Source organism: Solanum verrucosum, unplaced genomic scaffold (genome assembly GCF_900185275.1).
Source record: "Solanum verrucosum unplaced genomic scaffold, falcon-dt-bn FXZP01000112.1, whole genome shotgun sequence".
Lineage (NCBI taxonomy): Eukaryota > Viridiplantae > Streptophyta > Magnoliopsida > Solanales > Solanaceae > Solanum > Solanum verrucosum.
Window position 1 is genome coordinate 1907983 of NW_026020441.1, and position 27699 is coordinate 1935681.

General features: G+C 32.6%; 2 protein-coding genes across 2 annotated transcripts; both read left to right on the forward strand.

Moving 5' to 3' along the window:
• Nucleotides 1-6614: 6614 nt before the first annotated feature.
• Nucleotides 6615-7246, forward strand: LOC125808464 (protein DOWNSTREAM OF FLC-like). Its single transcript, XM_049488168.1, has 2 exons — nt 6615-6759; nt 6888-7246. Exons 1-2 carry the CDS (start codon nt 6615-6617, stop codon nt 7217-7219), a joined length of 477 nt encoding a protein of 158 aa, XP_049344125.1. The 3' UTR covers nt 7220-7246.
• A 501-nt stretch (nt 7247-7747) lies between these two features.
• Nucleotides 7748-16937, forward strand: LOC125808465 (SKP1-like protein 1B). Its single transcript, XM_049488169.1, has 2 exons — nt 7748-8013; nt 16748-16937. Exons 1-2 carry the CDS (start codon nt 7748-7750, stop codon nt 16935-16937), a joined length of 456 nt encoding a protein of 151 aa, XP_049344126.1.
• The last annotated feature ends 10762 nt before the right edge of the window (nt 16938-27699 follow it).

The following is a 27699-nucleotide window of genomic DNA, read 5'->3' on the forward strand; positions in this document are numbered from 1 at the left end:
TGATGAATCTTCCAGGAACTATGAGATGCAAATGCAAGAATAAGCTTGATTGTATCATACCTTGCTACAAGAGAAAATGTTTCCTGGTAATCCACACCATATTGTTATGCGTATCCCTTCACCACCAATCTAGCCTTATGTTTGCAAATTGTTACATCTGGATTGAGTTTTGTCTTGAAAATCCATTTTACACCAATCACCTTGTGATTTCTAGGTCTGTCAACAAGCTACTAGGTTCCGTTCTTCTCGATCATGTCTAGTTCATCTTGCATAGCTCTTCTCCATGCCTGAGAGTCTTGTGCTTCAGCATAGCTTATTGGTTCAGAGGTAACCAAGTTACACCGCTGATAGATATCTTTCAAAGATCGAGTTCCCCTCATTGGTACATCATCCACTAGTTCATCTTCTGAAAGTTGAGGCTGCTCTTTTGAAAATAAATCAGAATAAGAGGTCTTCTAAATTTTCCAATCCCAACCAGCTGCTTCATCAAACTTCACTTCTCGGCTGAGAATTAGTTTTTCTGATTTCAAACAGAAAATCCTGTAACCTTTTGATGAACTATAGCCCATAAATATGCCTTTATGAGCCTTGTTCTCCAGCTTAGTCCTCTTTGTTTCTGGAACTCGATAATAACATATACATCCAAAGATTCTGAGATGGTGTACTGATGGTTTGTTCCCACACCAAGCTTCATATGGAGTCATGTCCTGCAAGGCCTTAGTAGGTAATCTATTTAGCAGCCCAAAACTGATTTGAGATCTTTCTTTCGAGCAAAAGACATCTGGCCATCTCCATTACTGTCATGTTCTTCCTTTCAGACACGCCAATTGTGGAGTGTATGGTAATGTCAATTAGCGTTCAATATCTGTGCTATTACAAAACTCCACAAACTGAGAAGAAGTATATTCTCCTCCATTGTCAGACCTTAAAGCCTTAATACTAAGATTACATTGATTTTCTACTAAAGCTTTAAATTGTTTAAAAACATCAAAGACTTCACTCTTCAGTCTAATGAAATAAACCCAACACATTCTGGTGTAGTCATTAATAAAGAGGAGAAAGTATTTGTTACCACTCAATGAATCTGTTTTCATTGGGCCGCAAACATCCATATGAATGAGCTGAAGTTTCTGGTTAGCTCTCCATACTTGATTTGCTTGAAATGGAAATTTTGTTTGCTTTCCCTGTTGGCAAGTTTCACAAACTTGAGTATTAGAAAGAAATTCAGGCATATTTTCCACTAGCTCCTTCTTTTTCATCTCTGCGATGCTTATCAAATTGAAGTGACCAAACCTTTTGTGCCATAGGTTTGTACATGTTTGTGAAGTTATTTTCTCTCAATCAACTGAAAACATTATGTTGCTCATCTTGACATAAAATAATTCTACTCCATAAGGGTCAGAAACAACACATTCACGATTCTTAAAATGCAGAGAATAATTATTTTCAAGCATTTGTCCAACACTCAATAAATTTTGACTCATATCATGTGTGTACAGAACATCAGGAATAGTTTTGATACATGATATTGTTGAGATAAACAGTGTACCTCTGCCTTTGACTTCTACTGCCTCACCATTTCCCACTTTTACTTTAGATTTGTATGTATCATCGAGGAATTTGAACATTTCAACATCATTGCACAAGTGATGTGTGCAACCACTATCAAGAAGCCATGAATAAGAGGATTCATTGATTGAAAAGTATGAAACTGCAAAGAGTTGCTCCTCATGTGCATCTGCAACTTCTGCTACTTGTGCTTGCAAAGCACCAGAGGCCTTTGCTCTTGATTTGCAGACCTTGGATATGTGCCCCATTTGCTTACAGTTGCCGCATATAACATCGACCCTCCACCAACAATACTTCTCCAGATGTGTAGTTCTTTTACAATGTTTGCACGGAGGGAACTTCTACTTCACATCTCCACTTTTATTTCCTCAATCATGCTTGCCCTTATTCTTTTGGTTGACCTGTTGCTTTCCTTTACCAAATATTTGCTTTTGTACAGAGAAAGCTCCTTCAGTGAACTTGTCCCGTCTCATAGTCCTCATTTGCTCTTGTGCTTGAAGAGTACTCATTAGTTCACCTAATGAAAGTTTGCCCAAGTCCTTGGATTCTTCAAGAGAAGAAATCTTAGATTCAAACCTCTCAGGAAGAGTCACAAGAACTTTCTCCACAATTCGTTTGTCTATAAATTCTTCACCAAGAAGTCTAATGTTATTAACAATTAAGGAGATTCGATCAGCATACTTACTGATTGTTTCATCATCCTGCATATTCAAGCACTCGAACTCTTTTTTTAGGTTCAACACTTGCATTTGACGTGTTCTATCGCTGCCTTGATATTCTTCTTTCAACCTATCCCAAGCCTCTTTCACTGTTTTGCAAGCCATGATTCTGTAAAACACAGAATCTGCCACAGCATTCTGCATAAGCGACTTGGCTTTAGATTTCTTTGCCTTCTCTTCGTTGTTGGATTTGATTTGAGCCAAAGTAGGATTTGCTGGTAGAGCAGCAAGTGGTTTATCTTCTGTCACAGTTTCCCAAAGTTCATAGGCTTCCAGAAAAGCTTGCATCTTCACAGACCAGATTTGGTAATTTTCACCGGTGAAAGTGAATGGTGGATTTAAAGGTAGGTTGTTGGATGCCATTTGTGTTGTAGGTTAAAACTTTTTGGTCCTGTAAGATTAACTAGAGGCTCTGATGCCACTGTTAGAACAAAAATACTCAAGAAACTAATTTGAAGAATAAAAATAGAGTGAACTTATAAAATTCCAGCTATGTATTAATTTGTATAAGATCTGAATTTATACAAGGAAAAACCTAACCATTTCCTATCTAGTAGCCACTTACAAAGTGGATGTTAAACCTAAATAAGAACATGTGTCACTAACAACCATAAAAGGGGCCACTAACAGCCAAGGGGCCACTAACTTAAGAAAGTTGAGCAACTAAAGTTGACTAAGTCTAGCTAGAAAATAGGAAGCACTAAACTGAAATAAGTAAAAAACAGTAAAAATAATAAGCTGGAAAAATGCCAATTGTCTAACAAGCAAGACGTTGAAATTCAACAACCTAATTACGGTGTCGTCTTTTAGTTTCCTCCCTCGATTTTGAGATGGAGCAATGGAGGAGTGAGAATTTCCGCACTAAGAAGGCAAAAGTCTACAGATTTTCCATGGCGTTCATCAAAGGGTGTTTCAGCGGAGTCGTATTCTGGGACAAGATTCATCAATGGCTATTTGGTGTCTGGTAGGCTAGGTTTTCTTTCAATTTGATAGTAAGACCTGCTTTTACCACATTCTATCTTGTAAATATTCGAAGATTTCATGCCGAGGCATTCGGGCATGAAGTCCGGATGGTCAAATGTTCTTCTTGTTGTTGTTAGGGCGGAAAAAGATAATAACTAAGTGGTAAATCTCTAGTTCTTGATCATTAACATTGAGATTTCTTATTGGAGTAATTTGGTGTTAATTGTAAGGTTATGTGTGTATGATATTGCGAGGTTATAGCCATTTCTGGAACTTATCTTGTAGTAACTAAGGGAAACTAAATAAACGAAAAAAGTATCGATTCATGGGAATAAGGAGATCTTCCTAGGGAATGAATATGTGCTCATAATGAAGTCTACTATTTTGGGTTGTTGACATATAGGTTTATATATGTAAGTGATGGTTATATGTTTTCGATTATGTGTGCATGTATGCCTATTGCTTTGTAGTATCATTTTTGCAATGCGTAGTAGGAAAGCATATGAAAATGAACTTGTAATTGTAACTTGTGGGTTCAAGTGGTCTTGTTCATTGTTCTATGCGATTATGCATGCTTGTTGTGCATGTGATTATGCATGCTTGTTGTGCTGATTGATTGGCTCGGATGCCACGTCGATACATTATACTATTGGTTGGCTCAAATATCATGTCTAGTATGATTATATACGGTTGACTCAAATACCACGCTTGATATGCTACTATAGTTTGATTTGGATCCCGTAAAGGACTAGTTAAGTGATTGTAGTTCCATAAGAGGACCCAATATTTACATTGATTAACAAGTAATCTACAACCAAACCAACACTCAGCAGATGTAATCATATATATATATATATATACATTTATGTGAATATAAGTTGTACTCTTTTCTAATATATCTATTCTATCAACATTATACCTTCACTAGCATGTCAATCAATAAGTATGGAGCAATCAATCACCAATCACCAATCAATATCAATCATTAACACACTTGTCAGAGATACTTTAAGTCAATAAAATCATGAAAATCATATTCATCTCGGTCTTATAGCTGTATAATCTCTGCAATTTTGCCAGTCATCTCTCTACTCTCTAAAAAATCATAAGTCTCACACTCATCTATACACACAGTAATAAAGGATCTTAATATTATCCATCTAACCATGACTTGTTGGGGACTCTATGTGTTCATGTATCATATCAACATGGTATCTGATTCAATCACACACAAATAATCACTCATCCATAAGTTTATATCAAACTCAAATCTCTTATCATTAGAATAGTAAATATATTCACACTATTTCTACATATCTCAATATGCTACCCTCTCCAGTTACCTCTCAAATGAACAAATTAAGTAAAGAATAATCACAAGCTCATATTGCACAGCATCAGAAAAATAGTCAGTTCAACAATTCACATATATACTTATTCATCCAAGCAATCATGAACTCAATCACACACCATCACAGCTATATACGAAGACCAGTCAACATACACTACAATTCATATTACATATAAAAAAACTAATCAAAGTTTAACTTCAAGTAAATATAACCTACCTCAACCAAAGAACTGGAAACAAGTAAGCTAAATCACAGTCTTCCCTTCACTTACCACCTCAGAATGCTCAAATTTTAAGATAAATGAAATATAATGACACTTGAATTATCTACTTTTCTAAACGAAGGCTTACGTATTCAAACCCACTTAATTTGACCTTTTTTGAAGGTCTAACTATTTATTAATCATGATCATACAAATCTCATTCGTAAAGTTTTATGCTTAAATAACCCTTTTTATGGGGATTCTAGGTACCCATTAATATCATAGTTAAAGGTCAGATTCATAATTCCATGCTAGAAGGAAAAATTGATAGATCTAGAATAAAAATTCATGCATAATTATACTTTTCCACATACGTCCCCATCAGATAAAAGCTCCAGGGTTCGAATCGATCAATTCTCATGATATCATACCCTTCGATTCTAAGAGAAAATTGAATTACAGATGGAAAATATGAAAGAAAAATACTTACCTCAAGAGAAAAAAAGCCACAAGGCTTGGAAAAGTCGTCATTGGTTCACTGATGGAATATTTTGAGTTTTGACCAAGATCAAATGAGAACTGACTTAAAACACGAATTACTTTCATCCGGCCTTTGCTATAGTGTCGACATGTTGCAACAGTAATATGTGTCAACATGTTGCAAAAGTAACACTCGGATTAAGAAGCATTGAGCAACATCTCTGGAATATGGCTAGAGGATGAAACTCAAATTCCGAAATCAACATGGCTGATATCAACGACATATAACTTGTTTAGGTCCAGACGTATAATTCCAAATGCAAAGACACAATCAAACATGATGGAGATAAAATACGCTCGACAATCCACAAATTACGAATGAAGTTGATACTTTCGTCGATGGGTACACAATTACAGAGTTAGTGACCTACCAGAAGACCAGCAGAGGGGTGAACCCTACGAAAGTTGTTCCCTGTCTAGCACCTCGATCTCTATAAATAATAGCTTACTAGTTATATGTATTAGATTTAGGGGTTTCCATGATTTTGACTCGCACATTATATGATCACATTGTGCTCAGGCCCAATTTACAATATCTAATACATTGCTGATTGCTTACTTATTTTATTGTTTTTATACTCATTTATCATTCTCTTGCAATGATCCTTTATTTTAATATCTCGCATGCCATAAACCATTTTGATAAATTTAAGAATAATATTTTACGGGTAAACAAGCACTCTTAATGTAATTTATCCTATGATGTCATAAGTATATTTTTGTTTATCGTCTATAAAATTGTATTTCCAAAGTAGCTATTCGGGAAAGTTGTGCGTAATGGAAGGGTTCCAGTACACAATATTGGGGCCGGTGGAATCCATACTCCGAAATTGTTGAGAAGATAGCCGCAACGTACGCTCGCTTATCTTTCTTCCGTTTTGTTCATTTTGACCAAGTTAAATTATAGTTTATTACTTTACAATTAGCATGAACACTTTATATGAAATTTGCTACTCACTATGTTGGATTTTGACTTATTCTTAGGGTTTGATAGATTAATTTTATTTATTTATTTATTTCATAGATGATTAAAATATATTTTGCACATAGTCTTATAGAAAACATTAAATCATAATTTAACTTTTAAGTTTTTTTTTTTTTAAAAAAAAATCGAAGTTGATAAAAACAAAATGATGTCGAATAATTAGGTACATTGGGTCCACTTATGTACATTATATATCATTCTCACTTTCACTTCCCAGAACTAATTTTTTATCTTCACATTCATTTCATTTGATTTCTGTCGTAACTTTCACAACAAGTAACAGCATGGCAAGATTGGTGGCATTTTTCGCTATTTGTTTGCTCTCTACATCAATTGCTTCTGCCGGCAATCCTTTGCTTGTCGAGGGAAAAGTTTACTGTGATACTTGCCGCTGCGGTTTTGAGACCCCTGCCACCACGTACCTCCCCGGTAACTGCACTCCTTATATTATTTTAGTAAAGTGATTCAGAATTTTGGTTCCCATGTGTTCGATGAAATGTTTGAGAGGAGATTACAATTACCTTATATTAATTGTTTTTTTCTTGTTTTATGGGCAGACGCAAAGGTTAAAATTGAGTGCAAGAGCAGGATCACGGAAGAACCCACCTACACTGTTGAAGGTGTGACTAACTCTCAAGGAGAATACAGTATCTTGGTTAAAAGTGACCGTGGTGACGATGTGTGCGATGTCGTCCTGATTAAGAGCCCCGATCCCACCTGTGCCAAGCCCAGAGCCGGTCGTGATCGTTCCCGTGTCACTCTCACCCGCAACAATGGCATGATTTCCGACGTCTATTTTGCCAACGCGATGGGTTTCATCCGTGATGAGCCTCTTGCTAGCTGCGATGAGATCCTTCGTCAATACCAAGTGCCGGATGAACAAGTTTAAATAATTTAAACATTATGATGTCTTATGCCTTATTTTAATTTAGTGTCTCATTAAATTTGTTAGTACTACGTGATTATATCTGGAATCTCTTTCATTTTTTCGAGACCTAGTTATCTTATATTTATTCTATTTTAATATTTGATAAAAATAAAACAAAGGAGTGATGTTGGTTCTATGCTCTCGGATGATTTGTTTAAACATTTCTCCCAATGGATTGTTTTTGAAGTGCTTTCTATGGGCTTTGTTTTCGAGGTAGGGTGCGGTGATTTTTTTTTTTTTTGTTGGAAATAATAATTCAACAGTAGGAATTCTAAGTTATTATGATTTGTTACTTATGATATTTACTTATTTATGTTTAATTTGGATTTATTAATTAGATTGGTTCCTAGTCCTAATTTAATTTGATTTTTACTTTTATAAATAGGGAGGTTACTGGTTATTTTCAATATACAGAAAATATACAAAATAGATAGAACTTGAAGTAAAATTAAAGAACTTTTGAGTTTATTCAAATATATTTTTATCATCATGTCTTCTTCAACAAAGTTCTTAACTTTAAAGACTTGCGATGATAAGAAATTTGTACTGGACGAGGCGATAGCCGTAAGGTCACAAACTATCAAGAATATGGTTGAAGACGATTGTGTTTCAAACGTCATTCCCCTGCCTAATGTTGATAGCAAAACAATGTCCAAAGTGATCGAATACTGGAAGAAACATTCAGAGGAAGGCGTCTCCAAAGACATGCTGATGGACTTTGACAATGCTTTTGTGAAGGTGCACCACTCGATTTTGCATGTTCTTATCTTACACTACTAAAAAATTGTCAAAAAACGACGGACTATGTCGCTTCTTTGGTCAAAATCGACGGAAAAGCGATGCAATCACCTCTGTCACTTTTTAGCACGACACTTTTCAAAAAGCGACGGACTGCGTCGCTAAAAAGCGACGGACAACTTCTCATTTTTACTATTTTTTTTGAATTTTTTTTAAAAAAGCAACGGACTCCGTCGCTTTATTTTAATTTTAATTTTTTTTATTTTTAAAAGGCGACGCAGTCTGTCGCTTTTCTGGAAATTTTATTTTTGAAAATCCTAGAAAAGCGACGGACAAAAGGACACTGTCCGTAGCTTTTTTGGAAAATTTATTTTTTTTAAAAATAAAACCCAGAAAAGCGACGGACTAAACCATGCTGTCCGTCGCTTTTTTTGCAATATTTTTGACAGCAGTAACTGGCAGTTTCTGCTGCCCACCTGCAAATGCAATTCAATTCAATTCTACACTATTCAGCCCAATCAAACACACACAATTATAAACAATCTAAACAAAACATAAAACAACAAACTTAAAATAACATTCAAAAGTATCTAAATCATAAATTAAAGACTTATAAAGTCTTTTAAAATTCATTTCAAAATTTCAAAAAGTTCATAAATGTCCAGATATCTAAACTAGGGAGTGAGATCTACATAATCATCCTCATCACTCTCGTCGTCGATGTCATTGGGAGCGGAAGTAGTAGGTCGACGAGCGAGGTTCATCACTTGTTCTTTGATTTGCTGAACGGTCTCACTCATGCTTTGTTGTTTAACTACTCTTCTCCGCTCCGACTCTGCTAGTGCCGTTGTAAGTTTAGCTATTTGATCCGACATAGCAACAATCTGAACACTGTCAAGTGCCTCGACTTGACGTGACGATCCAATACTTTCTAAGCCTAACTGGAATAGTCTAACATCGTTTCGAGAGCCTAGACCATAACATCTACCCTTGTGTGTCCCCCCTACCACTTTTTCTTTCCAAATCTGGGTGGACAATTCAAGGGTCAATTGGATCGAACTATCTAGATTCTCAGCGACGTACTGATGAAAGTCATTCTACATATTAAATATAAAAATTGACATCAATATATATATACATATCATAAATATATTCACTATTAATATACATCATCATGCATCGAATTATAAAACATACCATCCAATCCATCACTTTCTCCATGATCAATCCATACAAAATATCTAGGCTTAAATCCATTACGGTACAAATGAACCTTAACTCTATCTGGTTTTAAAAAATTTAAGCACTTACATGCACTGCAAGGACACCTAACCAATCCATTATTCTTGAAAATGTCAAGTGTCATTGTATGTTCAATAAAATTTCTAACACCGTCAAATAAAATCAGGTTTCAAACAAGCACTAGTTTCATAATGCATATTATACATCCACAAACGATGATCCATCTACAAAAATATAGTTATTCAATTATATTATAAATAAAATTTAATAATAATTTTTCTAGTAGTAGTCCTAAAACTAGTTTAGTATTGACAAAACCACATTATTTATTTTAACTTATTCAAACAACTTAACAACTTTTTAACTTGAACTAGTTTAGTTTTGACTTAATTCCAACAACTAAATCCATCAACAAAACCACATTATTTAATTTAACTTATTTAAACAACTTAACAACTTTATAACTTGAACTAGTTTAGTTTTGACTTAATTCCAACAACTAAATCCATCAACAAAACCACATTATTTAATTTAACTTATTTAAACAACTTAACAACTTTATAACTTTAACTAGTTTAGTATTGACTTAATTCAAACTACTAAATTCACCAATTAACTAAATCACATTATTTATTTTAACTTATTTAAACAACATAACAACTTTAACTAAATCCACCAATTTTGTCATCAATAGGATCAACTAGTGTTGGTACTTATGCTTAACAAATATATTATTTCTAGATTTAAAGCTAAGTGTCAACACTAGATGGACACAAATCGATCTTGCAAGAAAATCAATTTTGTCTTCAATAGGATCAACTAGTGTTGGTACTTATGCTTAACAAATAAATTATTTCTAAATTTAAAGTTAAGTGTCAATACTAGATGGACACAAATCGATCTTGCAAGAAAATCAATTTTGTCATCAATAGGATCAACTAGTGTTGGTACTTATGCTTAACAAATATATTATTTCTAAATTTAAAGTTAAGTGTCAACACTAGATGGACACAAATCAATCTTGCAAGAAAATCAATTTTGTCATCAATTGAATCAACTAGTGTTGGTACTTATTCTTAACAAATATATTATTTCTAAATTTAAAGCTAAGTGTCAACACTAGATGGACACAAATCGATCTTGCAAGAAAATCAATGTTGTCATCAATAGGATCAACTAGTGTTGGTACTCATGCTTAACAAATATATTATTTCTAAATTTAAAGCTAAGTGTCAACACTAGATGAACACAAATCGATCTTGCAAGAAAATCAATTTTGTCATCAATAGGATCAACTAGTGTTGGTACTTATACTTAACAAACAATCAATGGACACAAAAATATTATCATAAAATTAAAGCTAACTATCAATACTAGATGGACACAAACACATTATTGAAAACAATTGTACTTGAACTTTAGAAATTTAGAAGCACCAATCTTATCTCCTACTTTGATGAAAGAAGCAATATAATCTTGTATCAACTTTTTTAATTAGATGTTGAGCTTCCTCAGTTGCCTAACACGAAAAGTTCTAAAATTAGTTAAATATAAACTTCAAATCCAAGAATATTAGTTATATATATTCAAGCTAATTAGTTCCAAATTCAAGTCTAAGTTCAACTTCAAATTCTAAGTTCATGTTCTAAGTTCTAAGTTCAAGTTCAAGTTCTAATTTCAAGTTCAAGTTCATGTTCTAAGTTCAAGTTCAAGTTCTAATTCTAAGTTCAAGTTCAAGTTCTAAGTTCAAATTCAAATTCTAATTTCAAGTTCAAGTTCAAATTCTAATTTCAAGTTCTAATTTCAAAGTTCAAGTTCAAGTTCAAATTCTAATTTCAAGTTCTAATTTCAAAGTTCAAGTTCAAATTCTACGTTCAAGTTCTAATTTCAAGTTCAAGTTCTAAGTTTAAATTCAAATTCTAAGTTCAAGTTCAAGTTCTAAGTTCAACTTCTAATTTCAAGTTCAAGTTCAAATTCTAATTTCAAGTTCAAGTTCTAAATTCAAGTTCAAGTTTTAAGTTCAAGTTCAAGTTCTAAGTTCAAGTTCAAGTTCTAAGTTCAAGTTCTAAGTTCAAGTTCAAGTTCAAGTTCTAATTTCAAGTTCAAGTTCTAAGTACAAGTTCAAATTCTAAGTTCAAGTTCAAGTTCTAAGTTCAAGTTTTAATTTCAAGTTCAAGTTCTAAGTTCAAGTTCAAATTCTAAGTTCAAATTCAAGTACTAAATTCAAGTTCAAGTTCTAATTTCAAGTTCAACTTCTAAGTTCAAGTTCAAGTTCAAGTTCTAATTTCAAGTTCAAGTTTTAAGTTCAAGTTCAAGTTCTAATTTCACGTTCAAGATTTAAGTTCAAGTTTAAATTCTAAGTTCAAGTTCAAGTTCTAAATTCAAGTTCAAGTTCTAAATTCAAGTTCTAAATTCAAGTTCAAGTTCTAAATTCAAGTTCAAGTTCTAATTTCAAGTTCAAGTTCTAAGTTCAAGTTCAAATTCTAAGTTCAAGTTCAAGTTCTAAATTCAAGTTCAAGTTCTAAGTTTGAGTTCTAGTTCAAGTTCAAGTTCAAGTTCTAAGTTCAAGTTCAAGTTCAAGTTCAAGTTCAAGTTCTAAGTTCAAGTTCAAGTTCTATGTTCAACTTCAAATTCTAAGTTCATGTTCTAATTTCCATTTCAAGTTCTAATTTCAAGTTCAAGTTCTAAGTTTAACTTCAAATTCTAAGTTCACGTTCTAAGTTCAACTTCAAATTCTAAGTTCATGACATTCAAACATTCATCATCTACTCATAACACTTCAATTACTAATTTCTAACTTCAAATTAACACTTTACTAACTAATCCTAAAATTGTCACGCCCTGAGCCTACATCCTGGACGTGGTCGGCACTCGAAGACCATTGATGGCCCCTAAACGAACCCTTGGCCTGACTTTCTTAACTCAGCGGAAACTTAACTCAACATCATAACTCAATGCAATGCAAGGTTATAAAACAACCTAACTGATAAAAATCTAGCCAAAAGGCAACTCAAGTCCCAAAATAGAATATTTACATATATACATAGATGAGAGACTCAAAACCAACTGACTGACTGACTGTCTATGAAGCCTCTATAATACTGAGATGGATGTTGGGACAGACCCCACAACATCCTAATAAAACAAAACTAAAAGAACAAAATAATTGAGTCCTCTGGAATGCAAAGAGGCTCACCACTGACTCTGAAGTACTCAATTGGATCAACGGCGAACCGGATGCTGGCCCTGGGTACCTGTGTCTGCATCATAATAAGATGCAGGCCAACTGGCATCAGTACATTGAAAGTGCGAGTATGCGAGCTGGAAAGCTAAACCACAACTTAAGCTTGGAAGGAGTACAAAGGAACTCTTACCTTGGCTCTGTTCAACTCATGAATAACTGAACTCAATATATAAAGCAATAAGACACACGCAATATATAAAGCTTGTAAACTAGTGTAAACAACTTAGTTCGTTAAGGATAAAACGATAACAAACTCAACTTTACTTATATAAAAGTAATATAACTTTAGTGGGAGATTCTTTAACCGACAATCACCACTATGAGCCCTAGTGGTGATACAACGTTTTACCTCACGTTGCCCAAGGACCATCCTATACCTTGCCGTGATATAGGAAGCTAACTTTACTAAGTGGATCCACTAGCTTAATCTTACGGATTCATCTAAAAAGTATGACCCGTTAACTCCCATGTTGGCGCATGGTTCTTATGGAGAGTTGAGTTAATATGAACTGTGTCTCCAATTCGGTGCTGAAGACCACTCCCAAAAATACTTAGCTCATAAGTGTTTTAAACACATCTTTCTTTATTTGAGATAATTACTCAAAACTTTGCCCAAAGGCTCACTTGGAAACAATGTTCCTTTTTCTTGAAAACTAGCCCAAAGGCTCTTTTGGAATCATAGTTCCTTTCTTACTCAAATGTAAAAACATTTGGAAACTTCTTTGGGAATACATAGTTCCCTAATAACTTTTGAGAAATGAACTCAACTTTAAACTCTTGACTTAACTTGAAACTCTTGACTCTTTACAACTTGAGCCTTAAAATGAAGTTAAAACATTCAATAAAGACTCTTGAACAACTTTAAAGACTTACCTTGACTCACCTCTTTAACTTCTAACTCAACTCTTAACTTCACTTGACTTGGAAACTAACTCTCCTTGAATTGAATAATGAATTCAAGGTGTTTGATCACGTGTTATGGATGAGTTCTTGACGTTTAAACGTACCTTGGAGTGTTGGAAACAACTAGGGAACATAGGTACAATACCTAGGAACATGCATGAGAAAGTGGGGAAGGAATGGGAAGACTTGGTGCTCTTGGCGCTCTGAGAGGCGCGGAGCGCCAGACCTCAAACTTCAGAGGGGTCTGGTTGGGGCTCTGGTAGGGGCGGCGCCCCAAGGGCTGGACTTCAGGGTCCCTTTTGGGGCGTGCTGGCTGGCGCGACGCCCCAACCCTTTTCCCTGAAAACTCAACTTTTCTCCTCCTTTTCTCCAACTCTAAACCTTCTAAACTTCAAAGCTTTAACCCCCAAACACTTAGGATCATCAAAACCCTTAACATACACTAGATTCAACTCAAAAACACCACCGGAAACATACACCAAACCAACAAGAACTACAACACAACACAACTACAACTTCAACAATTCCAACCAACAACTTCAATCAAACATAATCAATCTTTTCTCGAAATTAAACGAGCTTGGCGTGTGGGGGAAAGAACCAACCCAACACTATGAACTCACATACTTTAATAGGGATCACCCCCGAAGTAAACCACGACGATCTTTACGAAGTTTGCTTCTTCTTCTCCTTTCTCTCCTTTTCTCTCAAGAACCCTAACTCTTACTCTTTTTAAAAAGGGAAAAACTGATCAAAAATCAGTCTTACACCTTAATATATATCCAAAGACAAGGCTAGGGAAAAGACCAAAATACCCTTACAATTTCCGGACGGATTCCCTGCCAACTGCCCAACTTTCAAAGGGCATAACTCGCTCATACGAACTCTGAAACGAGCAAACTCGATGGCGTTGGAAAGACCAATCCACGAACTTTGCAACCATAACTGGAACCACACCTAGATCATCCTGAGCTAGGAGTTATAACTGTTCAAAGTTGGCCAAAAATTCATTATTTTTCCATTACCAAATTTTCCAGATTTTTTAATTCTTTCCAAAAAGACTATTTCCAAGTTTTAAGCTTCTTCCTAGTCCCCAACTTGCAAGATGTCACAAAAATCGAATCCAAAAAAATCTCAATTCAACCTCAAATTACATATTCTCAAGTTTAAACTAGTCCTAAAATACAAAAATGCTAATTCTTCACTAACTAACAATGCCCAATTTAAAAATGCCCAATTTTTTTTTTTTAAAAACCTAAAATAAAAATCTTCAATTATCTATACCTAACTAACAATAATCTAATCAAATTAACAATTGAATAACACAACCCAACAAACAAAACAATAATATACTAACAAACAATCAATTATAATCACTAGAATTAAAGTTAAGTATCAATACTAGATGGACACAAACACATTATTGAAAACAATTGTACTTGAACTTTAGAAATTTAGAAGCACCAACCTTAGTCTTGTATTAACTTTTTTAGATGTTCAGCTTCCTCAGTTGCCTAGCACGAAAAGTTCTAAAATTAGTTAAATATAAACTTCAAATCCAACAATATTAGTTATATATATATATATATATATATATATATATTCAAGTTTTAATAAGTTCAAGTTTTCAATTCAAGTTCATATCTAATTTCTAAACTTAATTAGTTATATATTCAAGCTAATTAGTTCCAAGTTCAAGTTCTAATTTCAAGTTCAAGTCCAAGTTCAACTTCAAATTCTAAGTTCATGTTCTAAGTTCAAGTTCAAGTTCAAATTTTAATTTCAAGTTCAAGTTCAAATTCTAATTTCAAGTTCAAATTCTAAGTTCAAGTTCTAATTTCAAGTTCAAGTTCTAAGTTTAAGTTCAAATTCTAATTTCAAGTTCAAGATCTAAGTTCAAGTTCAAATTCTACGTTCAAGTTCTAATTTCATGTTCAAGTTCTAAGTTTAAGTTCAAATTCTAAGTTCAAGTTCAAGTTCTAATTTCAAGTTCAAGTTCTAAGTTCACGTTCAAGTTCTAAGTTCAAGTTCAAGTTCTAAATTCAAGTTCAAGTTTTAATTTCAAGTTCAAGTTCTAAGTTCAAGTTCAAGTTCTAAGTTCATGTTCAAGTTCAAGTTCAAGTTCTAGTTCAAGTTCTAATTTCAAGTTCAAGTTCTAATTTCAAGTTCAAGTTCTAATTTCAAGTTCAAATTCTAAGTTCAAGTTCAAGTTCTAAGTTCAAGTTCTAATTTCAAGTTCAAGTTCTAAGTTTAACTTCAAATTCTAAGTTCAAGTTCAAGTTCAAGTTCAAGTTCTAATTTCAAGTTCAAGTTCTAAGTTCACGTTCAAATTCTAAGTTCAACTTCAAATTCTAAGTTCATGACATTCAAACATTCATCATCTAAATTCATGACATTCAAACATTCACCATCTACTCATAACACTTCAATTACTAATTTCTAACTTCAAATTAACACTTTACTAACTAGTCCTAAAATCAAATCCAAAAAAATCCCAATTCAACCTCAAATTACATATTCTCAAGTTTAATCTAGTCCTAATGTACAAAAATGTTAATTCTTCACTAACTAACAATGCCCAATTTTTTTTAAAAAAAACCCTAAAATAAAAATCTTCAATTATCTATACCTAACTAACAATAATCAAATCAAATTAACAATTGAATAACACAACCCAACAAATAAAAACAATAATATACTAACAAACAATCAATTATAATCACTACAATTGAAAAAAAACACTAAAATTTAACCCTAACCTTAACAAGGAGAGGCCAGCGACGGCGACGGGGAAGGGAATCGCGGGGAGAGGACGCCGACCGGCGACGGCGACGGCGACGGGGAAGGGTGGTGACGGCGACGGTGACGGGATCGATATAGAGAGAAGGGAGAGAATAAGAGTGAAGAGAGAGATGAAAATAAGAAACTATTGTTCTATCTTTCAAATATTTAATAAAAAGCGACGGACAGCGTCTCTAAGTCCGTCGCTTTTTTTAAATATAGTTGATCATCATTTTGACCAAAAAAGCGACTGACTAAGAGACATTGTCCGTCGCTTTTTAAAAATAGTTGACCATATATTTTGACCAATAAGCGACGGAGATAAAGATGCCGTCCATTGCTATAAAAAAAATATTAATAAAATAAAATAAATAAAAAGCGACGGACAACGTCGTTAATTTTTAATTTATATATACTTATTTTTAATAAAAGTGATGGACTAAGAGATGCCGTCCATCGCTTTTTGTAAAATAATTTTAAAAATAATTATTTTTATTAAAAAGCGACGGACAGTGTGGCAAAAAGCGTCGCTTTTTGGAGCGACGCCGTCCGTCACTTTTCAGTCCGTCATTTTTAAGCAGTTTTTTAGTAGTGTTAGCTGCTAATTTTCTTAACGATAAAGAGATATTGGATATGATGTGTCAAGAAGTTGCCGATAGGATTAATGGAAAAACACTAGAATTAATACGTAAAGAATTTGATATCAAGAATGATTTTACTCCAGTGGAAGAAGAGGAAATCCGTAAAGAGAATGCTTGGGCTTTTGAATAATTTTATAGCTATTTTAAATATCTATTCTTTTTATTTTAGGATTAAAACTGTCTAGTTAGGTATATCTTATTTTATTTTATTTAGTTTTATATTCTATTGTTCCTTTTTATAGAATTGTTCTTTGATTTTGAGAAAAAAAAACCAAAAAGAAAAGGTGTTGGTGGAAAGGGCATCAACCTTGGAAGTTGGAGAGAAGTGCTCCAACACAACCAAGAGAAAAAATATTATGAGTTGGAGAGAAAGTGTTTCAACACTTGAAAGTTGGAGAGAAGTGCTCCAACACAACCAAGAAAAAAAATATCGTGAGTTGGAGAGAAAGTGCTCTAACACTAGAAAGTTGGAGAGAAGGTGCTCCAACAAAAAAAAAAAAGAATTGAAGAGAAGTACTCCAACAATTGAAAGATCGAAGGAAGTACTCCAACAATTGAAGATTGAAGAGAAGTACTCCAATACAACAACAATAACAAGAAGGAAAAGACAACAATATACAACTTTGAATTACGGGAGAATATTGGAAATAATAATTCAAAGTTGGAGTAGGAATCCTAAGTTGATTAGGATTTGTTATTTATGGTATTTACTTATTTATGTTTAATTAGGATTTGTTAATTAGAGTGGTTCCTAGTCCTAGTTTAATTTGGTTTTTACTTTTATAAATAAGGATGTTACTGGTTATTTTTGATATACAGAAAATATAGAAAATACATAGGAATATACAATCATATAGAACTTTAATTGAGTTTATAAATAAAATACTTTCCTTCAATCTTTTATTTCTTTTCATTAATAACTCCATACCAATAGAGTTAAATCGGGTCGGGTAAAGTATGACTTAGCAATCAGACCATAACCTCTTTAAAGAATTTTGACCTTTAGGGGAATAGTATACTTGAAAGTCAAAACATTACCTATAATTCTCTTCTATATTTGGTTTATTCTTTCCGTATAAGAAAAGTTTGGAGATCTATTCATATTCTCATAGCAAAAACACAATAACATCTATAATGTAGTCGTTTAAAGACTTTTATTTGTGAGGAGATTTTTCTCTCTACAATTTTAATGTTTTTTATTAGTTTTTAATATGTAGATCAATTGGCCAAATTTCATATAATAATATTTTGTTTTTAGCAGAAGTATTTGTCATCTAATTTATCACCATCTTAATTGCAATTGTAAGATTCTGCATGACGCCCTAATCACTTTCGAACCCAACAGTAAGCCTTGCAATTGTAGTTTCATAGCAACCGGTCTTGACAATGGGAATCAAGACTAGAGAGGATATGAGGGTATGGTTGAACAAAAGAAAGTAAAATGTCGGAAGGAAAAAGGAAATTAATAGTTTTAACATGTCATGTTTCATGTGACATTTTAAAAGGGAGAAGGGACGGATTTACCCCCGAACTTTAATAAATGGTACGTATATGCCCTCCGTTATACTTTGCGTCCACATAAGCCCCTGCCGGCCAATTATAGGTACACATATACCCCTCTCACTAACGGACCCCTAATTTCTTACATGTGTCTTATTCCTATTGAACTACCCGTTTGACCCTTTTTTTTAACCCATAACCTAACTATCCATTCCATAACCCAATACCCACCAAATTTCCTCTAAAAGGAATCCTAATTAAAACACCCAAATTAACACACCAAAATCCGTCCCTTTTCCCTAGAAATCGGAAGTCACCGTGTATCTCACACACCAAAACCCTAGTCGTCGCCCGTATCCAACTATCCGCCGCGATTCCAGTTTGTCTTCATCGATTCTACCTTGTCTTCGTCGAATCTATCGTGTGTTCTTCGATTCAAATTGTGTTCGTCAAAGGTACCCAAATATCCCATTCGATTTCATAGTTTTCTTGTTTTGCTGTTTTCGATTTGCTTTCATATATAGTAAATAAATCTGTTGTTGCTGTTTTTCCGGTAGTTTTCTTGTTGTTTCTTTATTTATTGTGTAAAATATGCGTTTTATAGTGAAAATCTTTCTAGGGTTCACTTTCTAGTTATTGGATTAAAGATATGTTTTTTTTTTTGTTTTAGAGTGAAAATGAAATACACTTTATAGGGTTTCACTTCTAGAAAATGAAGTTCACGTTCCAGTTTTTGTGTTAAAGAAATGTTTTTTTTGTTTGTATTCATGCATTTATGTTGTGGACCTTTAGTTTATGATTTGTTGGTTTAGTAAAGTATAGTTTCAGATTTCCTTGACTTTGTCTACTTTATTCCATTACTTTGTCTACTTTATTCCACTACTTTATTTTTTGTTGGGATTTTTTGTTTATATTCATGCCTTTATGTTGTGGAGCACTTTGAGTTAATAAGAGATAATGCTTCTTTAATTGTTAATTGTGGACCACTTTGAGTTAATAAGAGATAATACTCAATGTTACTAATTGAAATTCTTAACTCAATGTGACTTAATTAACTAACTTACAAACCAAAAGACCATATAGACCAAAAAGAAAACTAAAGGAATGTACTTGTTATAATTGTGGAAAATTAGGACATATAGCTAGAGATTGTAAATTACCTAGAAATCCAAAGAAAAAATAAATATCAGAAATAATAATAGACAATGAAAAATATACACAAATAGAGTACGTAGATTATGAATTAGAAAGTGAGGATAGTATATATGAATTATCAGAGCTATGGATAATAAGAAACATACTAGTAGAAAGTTAAGAAAAAAAAGAAGAAAATTAAATAAATTATATCCGGAATATAAACAACTCAATATTACAAAAAATGGTATCAGAGCTATGGATAATAAGAAACATAGGAAGAAACATACTAGTAGAAAGTTAAGAAAAATAAGAAGAAAATTAAACAAATTATATCCGGAATATAAACAACTCAATATTACAAAAAATGGTATCTGAGCTATGGATAATAAGAAACATAGGAAGAAACATACTAGTAGAAAGTTAAGAAAAATAAGAAGAAAATTAAACAAATTATATCCGGAATATAAACAACTCAATATTACAAAAACCGATAACGACAAATTAAATCAATTAATAGATAACATATCTAAAATAGAATATAAATATATTCAATATTTAAAGATACAATGAATAGTGAGAATAATGAATATAAAGAAAAACTTACTGAAATAATTATAGCGAAAAGACAAGAATTAGAACATAGGCAAAATAGACTTAATAATAACATATTCGCAGAAATTTGTAAAAAAACTATAATAGCACAGAGAAAAACTATTTTTTATCTAGAAATACAAATAGAAAGTTTAGAATATAAACTTCAACACATTCTATAAATGAATAAGGAAGAATACGCAATAGATGAAAAAAACATATGAAAACTATGACGGATTAAAAATAAAGATAATATTTTTCAATCTAGGAAGAAGATATAAGAAAATAGGTGACAATCTAAGATAACGAATCAGAAGATATATTGAACCAAGAATGGTATGAAATAGATCTACATGATTTAGACCTTGAAAGAATAGAATGGTATGATTTAGAAATAAATTCAGATTAAAATGAACTACGAATATTTACAATATTGGATAGAATCTATGGAAGATATAAAACTATTAGAACAATTAATGGAGGAAAATTTATATATGTACCAAAGAACCCAAGATATGATATATCTAGAATATATCATAAATAATATTAATGAAATATTCAGATTAAAACAACTATCGGAAGAATATTACAATAAATATTATTATATTTTACCATTAATTTCGCACCTAATATTAAAGAAATATCAAGATTAAGACATAATAAAATCTTTAAAATAAATTACTCACCTACCACACTACCACCTACCACACTACCACTTCCATGAATTCCTCAGTAAGTGTTTCTTTATATTCATTATTCTCGCTACTCATTGTATCTTTAAATATTGAATATATTTATATTATATTTTAGATATGTTATCTATTAATTGATTTAATTTGTCCTTATCGATTTTTGTAATATTGAGTTGTTTATATTCCGGATATAATTTGTTTAATTTTCTTCTTATTTTTCTTAACTTTCTACTAGTATGTTTCTTCCTATGTTTCTTATTATCCATAGCGGAACTCTCCTCAGTCTATGGTCTCGATTGTGGGTGGGAAAATGAATGCTACTATTACTCTTTTTCAGCTTGAGAACCAATGAAAAAAAGAAAGAATGGTAACTTTTTTTGTCCTTCGATAGAGTTGGATTGGAAGAGTCAGCCTACGGGGTAAGCCTTTTCAAAAAAATGGTATCAGAGCTATGGATAATAAGAAACATAGGAAAGTCGTTTAGGGGAGTAAACAAAGTTGAAGCGCTGATAAGAAGGAAGTATCCGCTAAAGTACGATGCTAGTAGTGACAGGAGAACATGATAAATAGATAATCTAGTTCATAATGATCTAATATGAATTTAATCAATTATGAATATGATAGGAAGGAATAATTGAAAATAAAAAATCTGCATAACAACGAACATGACCACATACATGCATGATGAAATGATAAAAAACCACGAAACTTTAATCCTATATATACTTAAAAATATAGAAATAATTGAATTAAGAAGAATAATATGGGAAAAAATATTTGAAGATAACGAATCGGAAGATATATTGAACCAAGAATGGTATGAAATAGACCTACATGATTTAGACCTCGAAAGAATAGAATGGTATGATTTAGAAATAAATTCAGATTAAAATGAACTACGAATATTTACAATATTGGATATAATCTATGGAAGATATAAAACTATTAGAACAATTAATGGAGGAAAATTTATATATGTACCAAAGAACCCAAGATATGTTATATCTAGAATATATCATAAATAATATTAATGAAATATTCAGATTAAAACAACTATCGGAAGAATATTACAATAAATATTATTATATTTTACCATTAATTTCGCACCTAATATTAAAGAAATATCAAGATTAAGACATAATAAAATCTTTAAAATAAATTACTCACCTACCACACTACCACCTACCACACTACCACTTCCATGAATTCCTCAACTACCAGTTCCGCACCAAAAAATGGTAATGTTCTTACTAATCCAACTGTGACTTACTTAACTAATATGACTTTCTTAACTTACTCAATGTGACTTAATTAACTAACTTACCTACTTTGATCCTAATGTGACTAACTTACTCAATCCAAATGTGACTAACTTACTTAATCCAAATGTGACTTCCTTAACTAATTGACTTACTTAATCCTAATGTGCTTACTAATCCAAATGTGACTTACTTAACTAATATGACTTTCTTAACTTACTCAATGTGACTTAATTAACTAACTTACTTACTTTAATCCTAATGTGACTTACTTAACTTACTTATTTATGCTTACTAATTGACTTTCTTAACTCAATGTGACTTAATTAACTTACTTACTTTAATCCTAATGTGACTTACTTAACTTACTTATTTATGCTTACTAATTGACTTACTTAACTTAGTGTCTTATGCTTACTAATTGACTTTCTTAACTCAATGTGACTTAATTAACTAACTTACTTTAATCCTAATGTGACTTACTTAACTTACTTATTTATGCTTACTAATTGACTTTCTTAACTCAATGTGACTTAATTAACTAACTTACTTACTTTAATCCTAATGTGACTTACTTAACTTACTTATTTATGCTTACTAATTGACTTACTTATCTTATTGTCTTATGCTTACTAATTAATTTGACTTACTTAATCCTAATGTACTTACTGATTGACTTACTTAATCCTAATGTGACTTATACTCACTGTTACTTATTTATTAATTAACTTACTTATTTGTGCTTACTAATTGACTTTCTCAACTCAATGTGACTTATTTACTAATGTGACTTATACTCACTGTTACTTATTTACTAATTAACTTACTTATTTATGCTTATTAATTGACTTTCTTAACTCAATGTGACTTATTTACTAATGTGACTTATACTTACTGTTTTATACTCACTGTTACTTATGTTATTTCATAATTCTTTGTAGGTCATTAACATGGTTGAAGTTACCATATACTTTCATCATGGTGGTGAGTGGCTAACCAGTCCAGAACCACATTATGATAGAGGATGTCTGACTTATTTAAAAGGGTATGATCCTGACCTAATATCTTTTATTGACTTAGTGAATGAGTACATTAATAAGTTAGGTTTTATTGGTGTGCAAGAACTTATTGTACTTACTCCAACTGGGAAATATTTTGAAATAATAGGTGATGAGGGAGTTAGGACCTTAACATTTTTTATCTCTACTGAATATAAATTTATTCACTTGTTTGCTACTGAAGATTGTGAATTGTCTGTTGATGTAACTGATATTGTCATATTGTTATGCATGATGGGTCATTTCTACTTTCACCAATTGTTAATGAGGGCACAGAGTAGTGAAAGTGAAGATGACAGTAATAATGGAATGGTGTTTAGTTGTTCAGATTATGATACAGATGAATTAGAAAATTTTGTTACTAAAAAAAAGAGGAATATAACTGATGGTTTGCAAGATTATAAGGAGATTGTTAAGGGTATGGCCTTCAAGGACATAGTTGAAGCAAAACAGTTTTGTAAACTTTATGCTCTAGCTAAGAAGGTAGAACTAGTTGTGTTGAAGAGTGATAAAAAAAATTGAGGTATACATGTGCTGCTGATGGCTGTCTATTTTTACTTCTTATTTCTGGGGATTTGACTACTCCTGGAGTTAGTGTCAAAACACTTGTAGATCATATAGAGTGTGGAATAGCATATGATAACTCTTTAGTAGATTACTCAACAATAGCCTTGTATTTCAAGGACAAATTGCAAAGTGACCCCAAGTACAAAGTCAAAGAAATGAAGGCTGATTTACATAGAGTTTTTGAGCTAAATGTAAGTGAAGCAAAGTGCAAGAGAGCCAAAAAGGAGATACTGGAGAGTTTAGAAGGTAGCTTTGTAGACTCTTACAACAAATTAGAGGGTTATGCTACTGAATTGAGAAGTTGTAATACAAGGTCTGACATTGTGATAGATTTATCTAAAGAGGCACTATCTAATGGTAAGAGAAAATTTCTTAGGATGTATATCTGCTTCAAGGCAATGAAGTTGGGTTTTAAGTCTAGGTTAAGACCACTTATTGGGTTAGATAGTACATTCCTTAAAGGAAAAAGTAAGGGATAGGTATTGTGTGCTGTTGGTCAAGACAGTAATAACTCTTTCTACCCTCTAGCTTGGGTTGTGGTAGATAAAGAGACTAAGAGGACTTGGACAGGTTTATGCAACATTTGCAACATTCACTTGAACTTTAAAATGGTGAAGGACTGACATTCATATAAGATATGCAGCAGGTAATAATATACTACTAATTTGCAATTTATTTACCTTTGCTTGATACTGTTTCTTTTATTAATTTTAGTTGTTTTAATTTGATATTTAGGGGCTGCTTGAAGCAGTAAGGACAATCTTACCTGAAGCACATCAGAGATATTGTGCAAGGCATATTAAGGCAAATTGGTGCAAAAGATGGGGTAAAGGTGAGCTGAAAAAGTTGCTATGGTGGGCTGCATGGTCATCATTTACAGAGGAGTTTGAGGACCAACTTCAAGAGATCAAGGAAGTTAATGGAGAGGCTGGACAAGATTTAATAGACAAGTATCCTCCCAAAGCATGGTGCAGAGCCTATTTAGATACAGTGTGCAAAAATCAGGCTGTTGACAATAACTTTACTGAATCATTCAATGTCTGGATACTTGAAGCAAAGTACAAGCCAATTATTAAAATGTTGGAAGACATCAGGGTCAAAATAATTGAGGGGTTGGCAGCAAAAGAGGTTGTTGTGAGGAAGTGGAAAGATGATGGATTTAGTCCCAAAAGTGAGTTGTTGTTTATTGAGTATTTGAAGATTTTCAAGGTTTGTAAGGTGAGTGGCAATGGGGATAATGGCTATGAGGTTACTAGAGGTGCAGATAGACACATTGTCAACTTAAGAGAGAAAAAATGCACATGTAGAACATGGGATATGACTGGAATTCCATGTCCACATGCAATTAAGGCCATGGAGTAGAAGAAAATGATACCAAAGAAAGAAATTCATTGGTATTATAGTAAGGAGGCAACATTGGCAGTTTACAAACACAAGTTACAACCTGTTAGAGGAGAACCATTCTGGAAATGTGATCATTTACATGCCATTGAACCATCTGAATTGGTCAAGCTTGTTGGTAGACCTAAGCTTATGAGGGAAAGAGAAAAGGATGAAGTTGTTAAGAGGCAAGGAGTATGGAAGCAAACAAGAAAAGGAAAAGTGATGACATGTAGTAATTGTGGAGAACAAAATCATAATGCAAGAGGATATGAAAAGGTAATTGTCATTTAATCTTTAATTTCATCAAATAATTATTCAATTTTACTATTTAATTCTATATCTTGTATTATGATTAATAAGGCAAAGTAGGGGAAACAACTTACTAAGAAGCAGGGGAAGCAACCTGCTAAGCAAGGAAAATAATCTGGCAGGGGAAAAAAGAGGCAGCTTAAGAGAGGTTTAGTTGATGAAGATGAAGCTTCTGAGGAAGACATCAACTGCATAGCCCCACAACCAACACAAGAAAGTCAGTTTGGATTTGTTTCTTCTAGCAACTATTTTCCAGTAGTTGAGGATGATGATGAAGACCCTAGGCTAATGCCAAGAACAGTCTCAGAAGAAGCTTTTCTAACAAGATTGAAAAAGAAACAGAACCCACAAGAACCAATTGAAAGTAGAGTAATAGGCTTCAAAGGTGACAAATTTGGTGTTAGTGAACCTACAAATCTTCCCATAGGACCAACTGGCTTAACTTGGAATGGACAGGGTGCAGTTACTACAAACCAGCTACAAAAGTTGAGGCCAAGAAGGGGATGATACTATTGTGTTGGTACTGTTTTGTATATGTTGGTGCCTTTATTGATGTTAAGGCTAAACTTGTTTTTTTGCTATGTTTTGTATAGGCTGGTGCCTTAAATGATGTTAAGACTAAACTTATTTTTTTGGTATATTTTGTGTAGGCTGGTGCCTTAAATGATGTTTTTGTGATGTTTTGGTTGTACTATAGGTTGATGCCTTTAAGGTTAAAATTGTAATTCTGGTACTCTGTTTTACTTCTATTGTTTGTATAGGTTGAGTGTATCAACTAAAACTAACTGTCGTTTTGCTTATATATGACCAAGTGAATGTTATATATAGTGTCTTGTATCTGTTGGGTTCTGTTGATGTACAATAGTATTTTGCTATGATATACATTTTTTGAGACCATTTTCTCTGTCAATGGTCGACTGCTGTGGTAAATTTCTTTTCCTTTTGGTTCTATATTGAACTGATAAGTAGATGATGATTTACTCAGAGGTAAATTTATTGACTGCTGTGATAAGATGATGATGATTTAATAGGGGTATTTGATTGAATCCAAGAGGCATTCCAGAAATTAATGTGTATGTTGTTTGCAGGTTTCCAAAGAAGTCCAATTTGGCAATATTGCCATCCATGTTGAATGGCTTTCCAAGTCCTAGATTTATTAGAGCTAATGGCAGTCACAGAGCTGGTGTTGTGAGTTGAAGAATCACCAAACAGTCACAGCAAGCAAAGCACGATTTTTAAATTTAAGACTTCATGGATGATGTTAAACCGAGTTTCTGATGTTGTCTGATAAGTAATGAATTTTTTGTTCTCTTAAAAAGAAAGTTAGTTAGTGACTTTCATGTTGACAGTTTAATAGTGTCTTTGTGCAAGTTTAATAAAACCTGAAAACACGTTTCATAAACAATGGTAAGACAAGCTTTGATTTCATTTTCAGATTCTCTAAATTCAAGGAAAACATAATGGAAATACCAGAAAATTTATCCATCTTCAACATAATGACTAATATAACACAAATAAATACTACAAACTTTAAGGCAAAAGACACAAAATAATGTTCAAAGCCAACACTTGAAATTCACAATACGTTTGAAGCAATAGCTACACTAAATAATGACCAACATTCAAACATAAGATTCACTAATACATAGGAACAGTTGAAATAACTAACACTTGAAACTACAAATACTTGAAATAACTAACACTTAAAACTACAAATACTTGAAATAACTAACCCTTGAAACTACAATTCAACAACATATATTCCTCATGCTTCCAGTTAATCACTTGAAAATTGCAACAACAAATACCACAAACACAGTAAATGACAATATACACAACATCTTCAACTTCAACACTTTAGCTTCCAAATTTCTTGATTTATTCACCTCGAAGTAGTTTAAACTCTGTAAATTCTCCAATTTTTTCTTCAAATTGTCTCTTTCAATCTTCATCGCATTTAACGACTCACTCAAATTCTCCATTTTCAACGTAGCAACTTCCAATTTAGACTTCAATAAATTAACTTCAATAGAAGAATTTTCTGAAGAACTGTCTTCCCACCTCCAAAATTCACAATTTTCAATCTAATAAAAATAATAGAGAAGAACTCATAATCACCAAAATACAAGCACAAATCATATTAATTTACATTTAGCGAAAAATGTACATTAGGTTTTGAACATCTATAAAATCTTCTTCCGGGGTTCAATGAAGTCCTTGAAGTGAAACAACGAGTCAATTCACCACAAAAACAAGTCATTATCATGGAGTTACTAATTGAATCACAAGAACTTTCAGACATGGTTTTAGGTCTAATTTGAGGGAGATGACAGATAGATGAAAAATTGACTACAAAAATATCGAAGAACACACAATAGATTCGACGAAGACAAGGT